Raw genomic sequence first — 14,515 nt, forward strand, 5'->3', positions numbered from 1 at the left:
AAATCGGCAGTCCGGCCTGAAAATTGGATGGGGCGAGGGTGAAGATAGTCTGGAGTGGCTTTGCAACACTCCATAGATATGACTTAAGCCATATTTCAAGTGTTTTACCGTCCTTTGACCTTGTAATATCCTGCGTTGACTTAGCAATTTAGCTCGGAAGTCCAATGGCATAAATTCAAGAACAGATCAGCTCGACTCCCATGGACGTGCAGGATTGCGGATAGGATTGACTTGAGCACACTCAAAACCGGACATATGCGCCGCTTGTTGGTCATGACACGTAATGAATTAACACCGAATTTGATAACTCCGCAAGTCTACCCCAACGGAGTCAACTCCCCCCTGTACGGCTTCTGTATTGAGTCCCTCTTCGCGTCGTCGATCTTCCAAACGCCCTTGGTATGCTTGTCGTGCAGCTGCCAGTCGACGCCTTTCGTCAAGCGGTGAAACACTTCGTGGTCCTCGCCGGGGATGCTCTTGAAGAACAGCGGCTCCCACGTCTCGCCCTTGCTCCGCTCCTCGGCCCGCATGCGGCGCTGGGCCTCCTCGATCTTGCTCTTGGCGTCGACCGTCGCGCGGAAGTCGCCGCGGCCGAGCCCCTCGATGACGCCGTTCCAGGCGCGGCGCGACTCCCACGGGTCCTGCTCCGGCACGGGCTCGAGCTCCACGGGCGCGGGCAGGTTGTCGAGGGCGTCGACCTCGTAGTGCTCGAGCACCTCGCCGGTCCTGGCGTCCTTGACGGTCCAGCCCTCGCTCCAGCAGCCCTGCAGCTCGTAGATGGTGTTCTTCTTGTCGTTCTTGTGGTAGACGCGGGCCTCGAAGGAGTTCTTCTTGCCGCGGAAGACGCCGCTGCCGGAGAACTTGATCTCGGAGACGTAGCCCGTGTTGGAGACGACGTAGTAGGTGCCGAGGACCTCGGGGTACAGGCAGGCGTTGAGGAAGCCGCGGACCTTGACCTCGGGCAGGGGGATGAGGTAGTCCTCGTCATAGCGGTCGATGTGCAGGACGGCGTGGCCGACCTGGCGGATGTTGACGCTGCTGGAGAAGGTCATCTCGACGCGGGCGTAGCCGTCGGCGCGGATGCCGTGCTCGCGGCTGGCCATGTGCATGGCGGTGATGGGCGGGTGGTGGCTGACCTGCTCGGCGACGAGCTCGGTGCGGGCCTTGCGGTCCGAGTCGGTCCAGGAGGCGAGGAAGAGCTCGCCGAGGAAGGCGTTGAGGGGCTTCTTGATGCTGACGCCGGGGGCGCCGGCGACGTAGTACTGGCTGCGCATGGCGACGAGGATCATGCGGAGGACCTTGAGGCTGCGCTTCTCCGGGTCCGGCTCGAGGGCCGGGGCGACGAAGACGCCGGGCCGCTGGCACCAGGAGGGGCCGGACTCGACGATGGACGAGGGCGCCAGGAAGGACGGGGGGCCGGTGACATTGGAGAGGTCGCCTTGGACGGAGGAGAGGAACTGGGGGACATGAATGTTAGTGGGAGTGTTGTTTGTTGTCTCTCTTATTTTCTCCTTTTTTCTTTTCTTTTTTCTTTCTTTTTTTTTTGTCTCTTCTTTTTGCTTTCTTTCTCCTTCTTCCTACTCGAATCATGCATGGGAAGCTGCCCACTTACTTTGACCAGGTCGCCGATCCGTGATGAGAACGACTTGCCGTCCATTGCTTGTGCTGTGTTCTGTGTTCTGTGTTCCTGGAAGATGCTTAGATCTATCGTATCCGAGTTCTTATCCGCTTCCCCTTTCTGTTCTTCTCCCGCTTGTATGGGTCGTTTACTGGAGTTGTTTTCTGATAGTTGGACGGTTCGTCCGAGTCGTCGATCTAGTATTGCCGTAACAGGGGAATCTCCCAAAAAAGGTCAATGACTCTCGGCGTCTTGTCTTATCTCATCTCTACCAGGACACGCGGTTTCAGCTCCGTTTCAGCCAGCGCCGGTCGCGTCGAAACACTTCAGCAGATCGGTGGAGTTGAGCCACAAGCGAAGTGGACTGCAGAGAGGACAGACGGTGTACGTATTCTTGAGTATATACACACACACACACACTTATATGTAAATATGTATACGCAATCGACAAGAAGCACAACCCATTCGAGATCCTGGACCGTTGCGACAGGCTGGGGGGGGTAATGCGTCTTTTGACATAATCTCGAACCCCCCCAAGACTTAACTCAAATGAGTAGCATGTGACAGTCGCACACAGATAAGATGGGCATTGGCCTCAAGCAATCTAACATAGTAAAGGCTAGAGGCCCCTCCCCCCAATGTCACCCGCATCGTCTCCCCTCTCCTCTCTTCCCTTACCCTCTCCCCTTCGTCTAAAGAACACGGCCTCAGCCACCCTCACCCCCCTGCTCAGCCCACAGTCTCGGCGCTGCATCTCCCCGGGGCAGAGGGGGGGACGGGGTCACTAGGGGCCTGTGTGGTTCTGCCGCCGGCGCAACATCCTCCCGCCAGGGTACTCCAAGCTTTCGGGTCGGACGAAATGGCGGGTCGTCTGTCTTGCCGGTAAACCTTAAGCTATGAGCTCCGATCGGGAGAGGTTTTGGATGGAATCAGAGCGAGGACCATATCGCGCACTTCGGCCAGATTGTGCCCATCAAGTCTTACATACACAGGAGAGAGATAGAGAGATCGAGACCAAGATGGGGAGAGAGGCGTGAAATGCAAGACATGTCGGTTCATCACCGCTCGAAGAGACAGCTGCAGCTAAGACGGACGGACGGTCTCTGGAACTGACAACACAGCAACCAGCAAGCAAGCAACAAACAGCAAAGCAAACACCGGCGCTAGGACTCGGAGACGCCCCCGGCGCCTCTGCATGTTTCCCAACCATCTTCACTTCCCCCCTCATACGTCCAATCACTGAAACACACCTGTCCGACGGCCTCGACCCTTGCTTTCACAAGCTCTCGAGCTTACGACGGGGCCTCGCGTGGACCATCGGTCCGCACTTAGATTCCGGGATCCTAGTGTGTCTACTTACAGCTCTTCAGAAACTTGCCCGTCGGACCGGCCACTCTGCGCATCGACATCATCATCATCATCACCGTCATCACCAACCCCCCCGACCACATACCAGTCCTTCACGCGCGCCGTGCCGTCGGCGACCCTCTCCCACACCTCGGGACGGCACGTCTCGGGCTTGAGCACGTAGCAGATCGGGTCCGGCGGCGGCGGCGGCGCGTTCTTGATGTGCCACGTGTCGCGGACGCCGACCGTCGCCAGCGCGTCCGTCACGGGCACGAGCCCCGTCGCGATGTCGCGGTTGAAGGTGGCGCGCATGAAGATCTCGTACGCCGCGACGGGCTGGTACGCCGGCACCTCGTGGCCCGCCTGGAACACGCGCGAGAAGCTGTAGTTGCCGAGCTGCCGCGTCATGCCCGTGACGCCGTCGGGCGTGATGAGGGGCGCGTAGCCCGCGGAGGCGAAGGCGGCCGACCGGCTGTAGGGGATCGCCAGGCTCGCCTTTTCGCCGCCGACCCAGTTGCAGGCGTAGTCGCGGTCGCCGTCTACAGGTATACACACGACCGAGTTAGAAACGAACAAGAGGCCAAACAGGGGGGGGGCTGGGGGAGGTGACGTTGTCAAGATGTAGCTTCGTCATCGTCGTGATGTACGATGTACGATGTACGACGTAGATGACACGGACAAAACAACTCACACATCATGTGGACCTTGACTCCGTTGTCGAGGAGGTATCCAATCGACTCGCCGAACCCGCCCAGGATCATATCTGTAAACTGTCTAAGCACAAACGTTCGTCTGAAGCAACCACCCGGTTGGGGGTGTATGTGTGTGTGAAGGAAGGCAAAAGTGCCGTCTTACCAAACGTCTGGCCGAAGCCCTTGCCCACAGCCCCCGAGGATTCCGAATAGTTGACCGGCACGCCCAGAGACGATAGGACCTCGCCCTCGGTGAGGTAGCCGTACATATGCGGCGCCGGGAAGGGGTCGTTTCGGTCGTGGCCGATGTCGTACCACCCCTTGCCGTCCGGGATCGTCTGGTACAGCATCGCGGCGCTGTATCCGCACTCCTCGAGGAACAGCCAGCACACCTCGGTGGCGTTCGTCTTGACGCCCTTGGCGACGAGCGGGCCGTGTTCCTTGAGGGCCTCTTGGCACCCGAGAATGAGGTCTCGGCAGCCGTCCGGCCGCGTCCAGTTGTGCAACAGCCGGTCGTGGATGGATTGGTTGAAGACCTGGATGCCGTACGTCTTTTTTTTGCGCGTCTCGCAAGTCAGCCATCGTCTCTCCATGACCAGCCAATTCTCAAAATCTCAATGGCCAAATCGGGGGGCAGATGAGCCATTTGACAAGGGTTTATTTTGCCACTCCACTCACGTTGTTGTAGGGAAAGGTGATCCACGATTCGCCCTGGACGGCGAGGTCGATGAGGCCGTTGACGATACCGAGCGTGTCGAGGTGGATGTACCGCGCGTTCCTCTCGGCCGACGACCCGTCCCGGATGCGCTCGTTCTGCGCCTGGAAGTGCCGGAAGATGCCCGGCGCGTAGTGCCCGCCGTACGACTCGGCCCAGAGGCTGACGCGGTCGTCGGCAGGGCGGTAGCCGGGGAACTCGAAGAACCAGGTCTGGGCAAAGTGCCACAGCGCGTGCGCCGCGTGCGCCGTCGTGTTGGCCGTGTGCGAGGTCTCCTGGCTCGACGCCGTGCCGTACCGGTACGTGTAGTTCCCGGCCTCCGGCAGGCTCCCGCCGTCGCCGAAGTCGGCCGGGTACATGTGCATGCCGGGGCCGAGGTCCGGGTCCAGGGCCTCGTGGATCGTGACGTTGGTGGGCGTGTCGTAGGAGAAGCCGACCTGGGTGGGCTGGTCGATGTAGAGGAGGTTGACCTCGTTGTTCCAGCTCCAGGGGTTCAGGCGCGTCGTCTTGGAGTCCTCGTTGACGAAGCAGGGGCCGTTCTCCTCCAGGAGGCCCATGATGGACGACCCGCCGGGGCCGCCGTTGAGCCAGATGGCCAACGGGGCGTTCTCGGGTGCCTTGCGGGCCTCGAAGAACCAGAAGAAGCTGTGGTGAGAAGATTGTCAGTTGGGGGGGGCCCGCCCAGGTCAGAACTCGTGCTTCAATTTTTCACAGGGAACTCTCACGTGTTGATCGGGTAGTCCTGCGCTTCGCCGTCGACGTCGTCCAGAATGCCGGGAGGCAGATGCACGTAGCCGGCGTACGACTTGACGCCCGGCGTCGTCTCACAGATGCCGGGCTGATGTTTGAGCGAGGACCGTTAGTGGGCTGCCGTCATCAAGCGGGCTTGGAGAGCAACCGAACCGACAGCTTACCTCCTTGTACGAGATGGTGACATTCTGGTGGAATTTGGACTTGAGCACCTTGATTCCCTCGGGCGTGGGCGGGAACTGCGCCGCCGCGAGCCCGACGAGCCCGCCGAGCAACAAGGGCAGCATCATCTTTGACATGAAGCTCCAATGCTTATGTTGTATGCAGCACACAAAACCCGGGCTCTCGAGCTTTGATGAGGGTTGACAATGATGCTATATGAACAGGAGGATTGCGTTGCCTCGTGCGTATGACGTGACGCGTTGGCCGCGTCCTGAAGGATCACAGAAGCGATTTGACGAGTGGAGTTCCCCCGGTTCACTTCTTATCCCTCCTCCAATCCCGAGATGCTGATTCGGTCAAGCCAGGCCATCCATCGACCTGCCTATCTCGGTCCGGGCGTCTCCGGGTTTGGGATCGGCAGTCCGGCACGCGGCTTCGGTGAAGCGTCATCAACAAACAGACAATGGGCTATCTCGAATGAGCGCAAGGGCTTTATTTGGTGTTTTGTTCTACCATAACATCATCACTTAGTGGTTAATGTCGACGTCCATTTCCTTTTGGCCCCTTGCGAGAACACTTGCTTCTCGTTCACATCAACACCCCCCCACCGCCCCCCCCACGTTGTTTGCAAGGAGAGCCATGCCATTAACACAATAGCGGAGAGCAAAGTACAGGGCAATCGTTCGTTCGATATGTCGAACACCCGGGCTTTCCACGCCATTTCCAGACCATTGCCCCGTAAGCGTTTAATGAGGTGTTGACGGGGAGTTAGGAAAACGCATCCCTCGACCTGGAGAGACGACACAAGTAACGGCAGCCCACGAGGCTCTTGACAAACAAATGTCAAGTCGAGAGCAAGTCGAGAGCAAAGTCGTTCTCGTTTCCTCTCGGCAAGTTTCCTCGACCTAGGTCGATTCGCCACCGATCCACCGCGTCCCCCACGCGCTCTCCGTCCGGTTCCTCCCGCCGCAGCGTCCAACGCTCTTCTCCGCCAGGAACTCGTCCACCTTGCCGGCCAAAGCATGGTGCGCCGTGTACGTGATGTGGCCCGAGTTGTACCAGAAGTACTCGCCGATCGGCTGGCACCCGTACGCGGCGTAGTTGGTCTCGATGTCCCACGCCTTGTACTGCGGGCAGAAGGACGTGGTGTTGGTGATGCCGTACGCCGCCGCGTCGTCAAAGACGCGCGTGAGCCAGCCGTACGTGTCGAAGACGAGCGCCGTCGCGCCGGGGTGCTTCTCCGAAAAGGCCCGGGCGGTCTGGTTGACGGCCTCGTTGTACGTCTTGATCATGGACGTGTTGGGGAGACGCGCCGGGTTCAGCTGAGAGGCGGGCTAATCGAAGAGGTTCAAGTCAGTCAGGAAAATACAGTCCCTAGGGGTGCGTGTCGGAGGTACATTACATTCTTGTCGAGGGGCGGCAGGTTTAGGAAGAGAAAGTGGCGGTACCCGGCCTCGTACACGGTCTCGAGCGCCGCGAACTGCTCGGCGACGACGGCGGTGAAGAGCTCCTCCCACGTGCTCAGCCCGTTGAAGGGGAGCTTGAAGCTGGCCATGTCGTTGATGTCGTTGATGCCGATCCACGACGCCACCAGCGTCTTGCCGGCGTCGGCGTCGATGACGGGCTTCCCCCACGTGTCCCACTGTTCGATCTGCTTCTCGTACGAGATGGTGTGGTTCCAGTGCAAGGGTACGCTATTGTTTCTGGTGTTAGCACAGCAACGGCCGTCAAACCATCATCCCATCCCACAGAGCGCTTCACGTACAACGTCGTCGAGATGTCGGCCCCCGCGTAGGCGAAGCCCCAGAGCTGCCTGTCGCAGTCTCAGGGGTACCCTTCCTTGCACCCCGTCAGCTCCTGGACCCAGTTCGGGCCGCCGGCGGACGAGGTGTTCTGGCCCGGGACGATGCGGTCGCCGAGGAGCTGCTCCGGCGTGAAGGAGATGTTGAGCTGGGAGCCGATGAAGCTGTAGGCCCAGCGGCCCTCGGTCCCCTGGACGAACGTGTACGAGTCGCCAAAGGTGAGTCTGGGCGCGCGTGTGTGAGTGTGTGTGTCAGTGCCAGTGGTCTCGCCAGCGAATAGGCGGTGGAGGTGGAGGGTCTTTGCTTTCTTACACGTATTCTATGTTTTTCCAGTTGAAAGAGCTGTCAGGTGCCACCGGAGAGGCGAGAACGGCCGTCGAGGCCATCCCCAGCAGAGTTGCAGTTGAGAATCTCATCTTCTTCCAAGTCCGTAGCAACGCTGGGTGTTTTTCACCAACCAAAGCGTCACTAAGTCTGAGTGAGGCCTTTGAGCGAAGAAAACACAACGTAAGACTCTGCAAGACTCCGAGTCACAATCATTGCAATTGTACCATCCTCGATATATCAGTAGTATTCCTCAATACCCAGCCCCCCCTTTCCCCATTTCCCACTTCCCCGCTCTCTGGGGGGGAGGGATGGAAGCTTGTGGGGGAAGACATGCAGCGTTGAAAACCCGGCAGAATGGCGCCAACACATCCTGGAATCGCGGCTCGCAGGGGCCTGAGGGGCCTATGGCAGGCAGTCCTCGGCGGATGTATTCACGTCCACCAGTGAGGTTGGGTCAGTTGGCCGAGGGGGAAGCCCTTGCAAGTGAGCCCTGGGGTTGCTGTTAGCTGCATTCTTGACTCGGGTGTCGCTTCAATAGATGCCGAGTTGACGACCGGGCTTGGGAGTCTCTGCGTTGTCTCAAGACGTGCCTAGTCAAGAAACCGGCGGTTGAGACTGACAAGAGTTGATGAGGGGTTTAGGACAAGTCTCTTAAACAAGTGTTTCCTCACCTCAATATTGTCTTAGTCCTGTGTAAGGCGAAACAATCCTTGGTGAGAGACATGGGGTGTCAGTTAACGTCTAGTTATAAGTTACCCAAAGGATAAAAAACAATGTCATCAATACCATATTAGTGCAATCGTTTGCCAGTTCAGAGTTAACACTAAGTTTTTACTCAAAGAAACGGTGGTTTGTTTTCGTAAATATCTCAACTAATTCAACAAGATTATTGTCCCTACTGCAATGCTACGCTTAGCTATGCTCAAGTCGCTCAACCGGCCCGTTGTGTAGTTCTCCCTCATCCCGACGTCTCCATTCCGATGGTCAACCATTTCCCATGCTTCCTCACGCTTCCCATGCAGTCAACAGAGGTAGAACATACAAGACAGACATCCACAGACACCACAGCTTCGCCACGACATCGTCAGACTTCTCGTTCCGCCGCAGGACCGTCAACGCCGCCATCAACCCCCCCACGCCGACGGGCGCAACCCAGAACACAGGCCGCAGCCCCCAAAACATCGGACACGCGGCCGACCAGACCAAGACCGCGACGGCCAGCCCGCCGCGGGCGACCTTCTCGCCGTACAGCAGCGGGATCGTCTTGCGCCCGCGCGCCCTGTCCCCCTCCATGTCCGGGAAGTCCAGCGCCTGCACCGTCGTCGCGATGGCGGCGCCCGTGACGGCGATCCAGGCCCACGACCGCGGCAGCAGCGCCGCGCCGCTCAGGACCGCGAGCGAGCCGGCGCTGAAGCACATGATGCCGCCCGTGTTGATGGCGTTGCGCGCCCAGATGTCGATGCTGCTGCCGTCGAGGTCGTTGTACATCCACAGCAGCGTCGTCATCGACAGCGTCGGCAGCAGCCCGCACCCCAGCGCGGCGCTGACGCCGACGGCCAGCGGGACCGCGGCCAGGAGCAGCCTCTGCGCCTGGCCCGCCGTGAGGCGCTTCGCGGCGAGCGGGCGCCAGGGCTTGTTGAGCTCGTCTTCGATGATGGAGCTCTCGAGCCGCTGGTTCGAGATGCCGCAGACGACGAGGTGGAGCCAGATCCAGAAGACGGCCAGGGGTAGCCGCCGGGCGATCTCGAGGGCCGTCTGGCCGTGGCCCGCCGTGAGGGGCTCGCGGCAGAGGACGGCCGAGAGGATGAAGATGATCTGGGGCGCGAGGACGGTCTTGATGTCGCTCTTGGTGAAGAGGTAGAGGGTCTTGAGATGGAAGACTGCTTGCTGGAACTTGTGACACAGTTTTCTTGTCAGCGGCAAGTCGTTCCCAACATCGCAGGCGAAAGAAGACGATGTTCCCTACCGGTTTCATGCCCTCGGGCGCAAGCTTGACGAGACCGGACGACGACGCGCCCAACGGCTTCTCCAACAACGGGCTTCCCTCGATGCCTGCCGCCATATTGCGAGTCGTTGAACGGGGGTTTAAACAAAATTCAAGAAAGCAAAGGGAAGGGGAAAAAAAAGAGAATAATGTTGGAACTAAAAAGACTCTGGCTGCTAATACACCGGATCCTCGTCGAATGGAAGAGCCGACGATGCTCTTCTATATGTATTCCATCCATCTGCTTCACCTTTGTTGAGTTTCGGGGAAGTCCGCTTCGAGACGGAAACCCAAACTCGATCGAGACCATACCAGACATGGTAATCTGACGACATTCGTCTGATGGCTTCTGTAATGCAGTCGAGCCGCCCCTACCAACGACGCGGAGCTGGATCCCTGCGACAGAGAGTTCTCGGGCGTGGATATGTTTCGCTCGGCCGGATTGCGCCAAACTCTGGTCCTCGCATTCCAGGAAAGGGAACTCAATCGGATACGTGGGCGAATCTGGGTTTGTATAACATGTAACATCCGGTCTTTTTCATTCTTCTCTCTCTCTCTTTCTCTCTCTCCCTGTTATCTGTTGGACTTGGGCTGAACCTCGTGCCAGCTGCCGTCTTCAGCTTGTCTCGGTTTGGCCGCCGGCGCCTCATTCCCATCCGAGCTGAAGGAGGCTACTGGCCAACTTGTATCTGCCGGCATTCCTTTCGGATTTGAGCTGAAACGACACCGAGGAGCTGAAATGGCATTCCGACACCAGTTGTGGAAGCGTTTACGCTCTTGATAGTGGCGCCGAAACCCTTTCCCAGTCTGATGTGGTTGCGTAGGAATCCTCATTCCTAAAAACTAAAACAAAAAACGAACAAAAAAAGAAGAAAAGGCATTTCCGTCATTCAGCAAGAGGGATCTGATCATTTGATGCATGGCTCCCCTCACCTCCACGCCTAACGAGTTCAACTGAAAAGGTGTTTATTGTACTGCTAATCCAGACATTACTAAATATTATCCAGAGCTCATCATGGTCGTTTGATATCGTCTAGTTTCCCCCTCCCACCTTCATTCATCGCTGCACAGACTTTGCTGGAAAAATGGAACACGAAAAAATCAGACTTACGCCTGCACCGGGGTGATCTTGGTGAAAGCCTTGAGGTCCCTGCTGCTCCAGCCGACGCTGAGCGTGAACTCGCCGGCCGGGATGAGCCAGTCCTGCGAGACGACGTCCCAGTAGCTCAGGTCGCGGCGCCTCAGCGCGAAGCCGACCGTCTTGGTCTCGCCGACGGCCAGGGGCACCTTCTCGAAGCCGCGGAGCTGCCTCGGGGGCGTGCCGGCGGGCGTGGTGTCGGCGGGGAAGCTGACGTAGAGCTGGGGCACGGCGGCGCCCTCGACGTCGCCCGAGTTGGTGACGGGGACGGTGGCGTTGTAGATGGTGTCCCAGAGGGCCGGGTTGCCGCCGGGCTCGACGGGGCGCTGCTCGGGGACGGTGGTGATGCCCTCGACGACGGGCTCGGCGGCCAGGTCGCCGAGCTCAAAGGTGGTGTAGCTCAGGCCGAAGCCGAACTCGTAGCGGACCGAGATGTTGTGGGCGTCGAAGTGGCGGTAGTCGATCTCGAGCTTCTCGTCGAACCAGCTCTGCCAGTCGTACCAGCCGGTGGTGTTGATGCCGGTCGTGGGCGGCGCGTTGTAGTCGGTGCCGTTGAGGGCGATGGTGTAGGGCAGGCGGGCGGAGGGGTTGACGTCGCCGTAGAGGACGTCGACGAGGGAGTTGCCGGACTCCTGGCCGGGGTAGTGGGCGGCGAGGATGGCGGTGACGTTGGGGTGGTCGGCCCAGGGGAGGGTGTTGATGCCGGACGAGTGGGTGACGACGACGGTGTTGTTGCAGTTGCGGGCGACGTTCTCGACGACGGCGTTGCCGTGCCAGTCCACGTCGAGGTGCTGGCGGTCGGCGGCCTCCTCGGCCCAGGTCTTGAGGAAGACGAGGCAGACGTCGGGGACGTTGGGCACCCAGAGGTCGGTGATGTTGGACTCGATGATGAGCGTGTTGTTGAGCCACTGCTGGACGAGGGCGCCGTCCTGGCGGGCGCGCGCCTTGATGGCCTCGAGCGGCGTGACGAGGTAGGTCAGGCGGCCGGTGCCGGAGCCGCCGCCGGCGGTGAGGGTGCCGTACTCGAAGTCGTCCTGGTTGTAGAAGCCCTGGGTGTCCTCGCCGGCGTCGTTGCCGAAGACGGCGATGGACTTGGGCGCCTTGAGGGGCAGCGCCTTGTTCTCGTTCTTGAGCAGGACGGTGGCGGCGGCGCCGTGCTTGCGGATCAGCTCGCCGTGGTCGGCGCGCACGTCGCGGCTGCGCTCGCCCGTCAAGTTGAACTCGCGGACCCAGGTCGACTTGGGCGAGAAGGTGTTGAGGTCGCCGGTCGAGGGGTCGACGCTGGGGAAGTCCTTGTCCTGGCCGAGCCAGTAGTAGGGGGTCATGATGCGGACGATCATGTCGTCGACGCGTGCGACGTCGAGGGTGCCGTTGTTGACCGCCTTGGTGACGTTGCCGCCGAAGAACGAGCCGGCCTTCCAGTTCATGCCGTAGCCGCCGAGACCACCTGTGTCGTGTTAGTTGAGACCATTCCTAGGGTTGAAGCTGGACTGAGGCTGGCTGTTGGGTGTAGTAGGTAGATACTCTGAGCAGGGGTGGATGGGAATAGCAAGAGAGGAATGGTTGGGGATGAGGGAATAAGGGGTGATAAAACTTACCAGGCATGTCCATATCAAGACCAGCCTCGATGGCAGCAACACCAGTGTGAGTACTATCAACATGATTGTGTTAGACAAGTTTTCATCATCATCTTCACAGTCAAGGAGAGAAAGTCCCCCAAAGAAGAATAAAACTCACGCTCCCCAGTCAGACATGACGTAGCCGTCGAAGCCCAACTCCGTCTTGAGCAGGCCGTTGAGCGCCTTGCTGTTCTGGCACGCGTAGGATCCGTTGATGCGCTGGTAGGCGCACATGAAGGACGACGCGCGGGCCTTGACGGCGTCGGCGAAGGGCCACATGTAGATCTCGTGGACGGTGCGGTCGTCGACGTTGGACGACAGCGCCTGCTCCTCGATTTCGGTGGCGGTGCCGTTGACCACAAAGGTCGGGTTGCGCATGATCTCCTGCTCGTTGAGCAGCCAGTGCTTGGCCGTCGCCTGGACACCGGCGTCCTGGTGTCCGACGATGGTCTGGTACATGGCGACACCGGTGAGGTAGGGGTCAGGGGAGAAGCCCTCCCAGTTGCGGCCCGAGTAGGCGCTTCTTCCGAGGGGGCCGGCGACGGGGCTGTTGTTTTTCCCGTCGGTTAGAGAACAAGAGCTCTTCTTGGAAGACATAAGAGAATGTCCAAAGCAGAGAGGAAACTCACCTGAGGGCAACGTGGGCACCCTTGGCCTTGAACTCCTTGCCCATGGCGAGACCTCTCTCGTACAGGATGTCCTTGTCCCAGGTGGACGCGGCCGAGACACCGGCCGAGAAGACGCTGGCGTAGTCGGCCACGCGGATGGACAGAGGGCCGTCCTGGAGGCAGAGGCCCTGGAAGCCGAGGCGCGGGACGGCGACGATGTTGCCGACACAGGGGCCGGGCTGGCCGGTGACCATGTCGGCCTTCTCCTCGACCGTCAGCTCGGCCACGAAAGCACGAGCCTTGGCCAGGGCATCCTCCCAACCGTTGCCGTTGATTTTGGCTTCACCCAGTGTCAGCTTTGATGCTTTATCAAAAAGTTGTCTGTATGGTGTAATAGTGTAATAATTTGTGTGTGTGTGTGTGTGTGTGTATGTTACTCACGGGAGGGGTAGACGGCCTCGGAATGGCCATAGGGGCCGAGGATGGTGGTGTTCAGAGGCTGGACCCAACTGAAGGCATCTTCAGACCGGCCGCCAGCTTCATATGACTGAGCGGCGACGGAGGGTGCCAGCAGAAGGCCCGAGAGGACGAGAGACAGGGCGGCGGACATTGTTGGCAATATCCCTTGGCGTAAGTTGTGAGACCTGGCGCAGTGTGCTGAAGATCCTATCCTAAGCCTCACGAGAATCGAGGTTACATACCCGCCCTTTATATGTCACGATTCTCATCGTCAGTCCGCTCATATCCTCGTCCTTCTATACATGCTAAGCCCACCTCCCCCCAGACCCAGACCCAGACCCAGACCCGGACTACTCCCCGCCGCCGCCAACTCCGCGCGGGCTTTACAAGCCGGGGAAGACCTGAACACGATCCGTAATAGAATATGTTTGGTAATGCATCTCGTCATTCACTCCAGAAGTCGGCCCCGCACCGTCCACCAAGCCTAGAGAGGTCTTTCACCAAGGCAGAGGTGGGATGGGATATCCGGATATTGGGCATCACGGGGGGGGGCAATGGAGATTAGCCGTAGATTTGCCAGTGTAGTAGCCGTACCGACGGAGAAGGCCGGGGAGAAGATTTTCTTCAACATGACATGTGGAGCACAAGAGAGAAAGAGAGTGAGAGAGAGAGAGTCGGATTGTTGCCGAGTTCCCCAGTCTAGATCCCAAATGGCAAACAATACATCGTCATCTGGAGGTGTGGGGTACAATTCCCAGCCGTGGGTTAGCATGGCCAGGATGACTAGTCATCAGAATCGGTAGAGACGAGCTGCTGGGCGGGAGCATCGAGTCATGGGACGGGACCTGTCAAACACTTGCTCACCGCCCGGCTCTCTCTCTCTTTTTCCTCTCTCTTTTTCCTCTCTCTTTTTCCTCTCTCAGCCCAGCTGTGGGAAATTGTTTTCCGCGTAAAGACGACTTGACCACACTGGCCCAATGGACGACACGCTTGGCGGAGGGCGTCATGTCGGTGTTTCTGCCGCCAGCGTCAGGATCAGAATCATCAGTCACACTTGGTTTGTCCACGGATCCAGTACCGGAGAACTACCGTTCTGCAGGTCGACAAGGAACACGAAGCCGGTCTTGTGGGGGAAGGCGGATCCGGTGACCAACTGGGAAAACCTGGAGACTCCAGAGTCCAAGCAAGCAAGCTTGTTCAAGCTTGTTCAAGCTTTCATTCTGCGCGAACCCCCTCCCTTTCCCTTCCCCCCCTGGTTCCGCACTGCAAAGAGGTTAAGCGGCTAAGGATTCCC

The 14,515-nt window shown here is 59.1% G+C and overlaps 5 protein-coding genes across 5 annotated transcripts; all 5 read right to left on the reverse strand.

Annotated features, from left to right (window-relative positions):
• Window positions 1-317: 317 nt before the first annotated feature.
• CH63R_00289 (oxysterol-binding protein) lies at window positions 318-1,657 on the reverse strand (the record flags this gene model as incomplete). The annotated part of the gene is made up of 2 exons (XM_018295264.1): window positions 318-1,457; window positions 1,613-1,657. The coding sequence occupies 2 exons, from the start codon at window positions 1,655-1,657 to the stop codon at window positions 318-320; spliced, it is 1,185 nt and encodes a 394-aa protein (XP_018163626.1).
• Window positions 1,658-2,974: 1,317 nt separating this feature from the next.
• On the reverse strand, window positions 2,975-5,421 carry CH63R_00290 (Serine carboxypeptidase; the record flags this gene model as incomplete). The annotated part of the gene is made up of 6 exons (XM_018295265.1): window positions 2,975-3,504; window positions 3,657-3,728; window positions 3,821-4,193; window positions 4,336-5,017; window positions 5,098-5,210; window positions 5,287-5,421. The coding sequence occupies 6 exons, from the start codon at window positions 5,419-5,421 to the stop codon at window positions 2,975-2,977; spliced, it is 1,905 nt and encodes a 634-aa protein (XP_018163627.1).
• A 768-nt stretch (window positions 5,422-6,189) lies between these two features.
• On the reverse strand, window positions 6,190-7,472 carry CH63R_00291 (Lysophospholipase a; the record flags this gene model as incomplete). The annotated part of the gene is made up of 4 exons (XM_018295266.1): window positions 6,190-6,618; window positions 6,687-6,978; window positions 7,119-7,310; window positions 7,399-7,472. 4 exons carry the CDS (start codon window positions 7,470-7,472, stop codon window positions 6,190-6,192), a joined length of 987 nt encoding a protein of 328 aa, XP_018163628.1.
• A 946-nt stretch (window positions 7,473-8,418) lies between these two features.
• On the reverse strand, window positions 8,419-9,475 carry CH63R_00292 (UbiA prenyltransferase; the record flags this gene model as incomplete). Its single annotated transcript, XM_018295267.1, has 2 exons — window positions 8,419-9,300; window positions 9,380-9,475. The coding sequence occupies 2 exons, from the start codon at window positions 9,473-9,475 to the stop codon at window positions 8,419-8,421; spliced, it is 978 nt and encodes a 325-aa protein (XP_018163629.1).
• A 1,029-nt stretch (window positions 9,476-10,504) lies between these two features.
• Window positions 10,505-13,372, reverse strand: CH63R_00293 (glycosyl hydrolase family 3 N terminal domain-containing protein; the record flags this gene model as incomplete). Its single annotated transcript, XM_018295268.1, has 5 exons — window positions 10,505-11,982; window positions 12,134-12,186; window positions 12,273-12,701; window positions 12,784-13,126; window positions 13,204-13,372. The coding sequence occupies 5 exons, from the start codon at window positions 13,370-13,372 to the stop codon at window positions 10,505-10,507; spliced, it is 2,472 nt and encodes an 823-aa protein (XP_018163630.1).
• Between the last annotated feature and the right edge of the window lie 1,143 nt (window positions 13,373-14,515).

Source organism: Colletotrichum higginsianum, chromosome 1 (genome assembly GCF_001672515.1).
Source record: "Colletotrichum higginsianum IMI 349063 chromosome 1, whole genome shotgun sequence".
Classification (NCBI taxonomy): Eukaryota; Fungi; Ascomycota; class Sordariomycetes; order Glomerellales; family Glomerellaceae; genus Colletotrichum; species Colletotrichum higginsianum.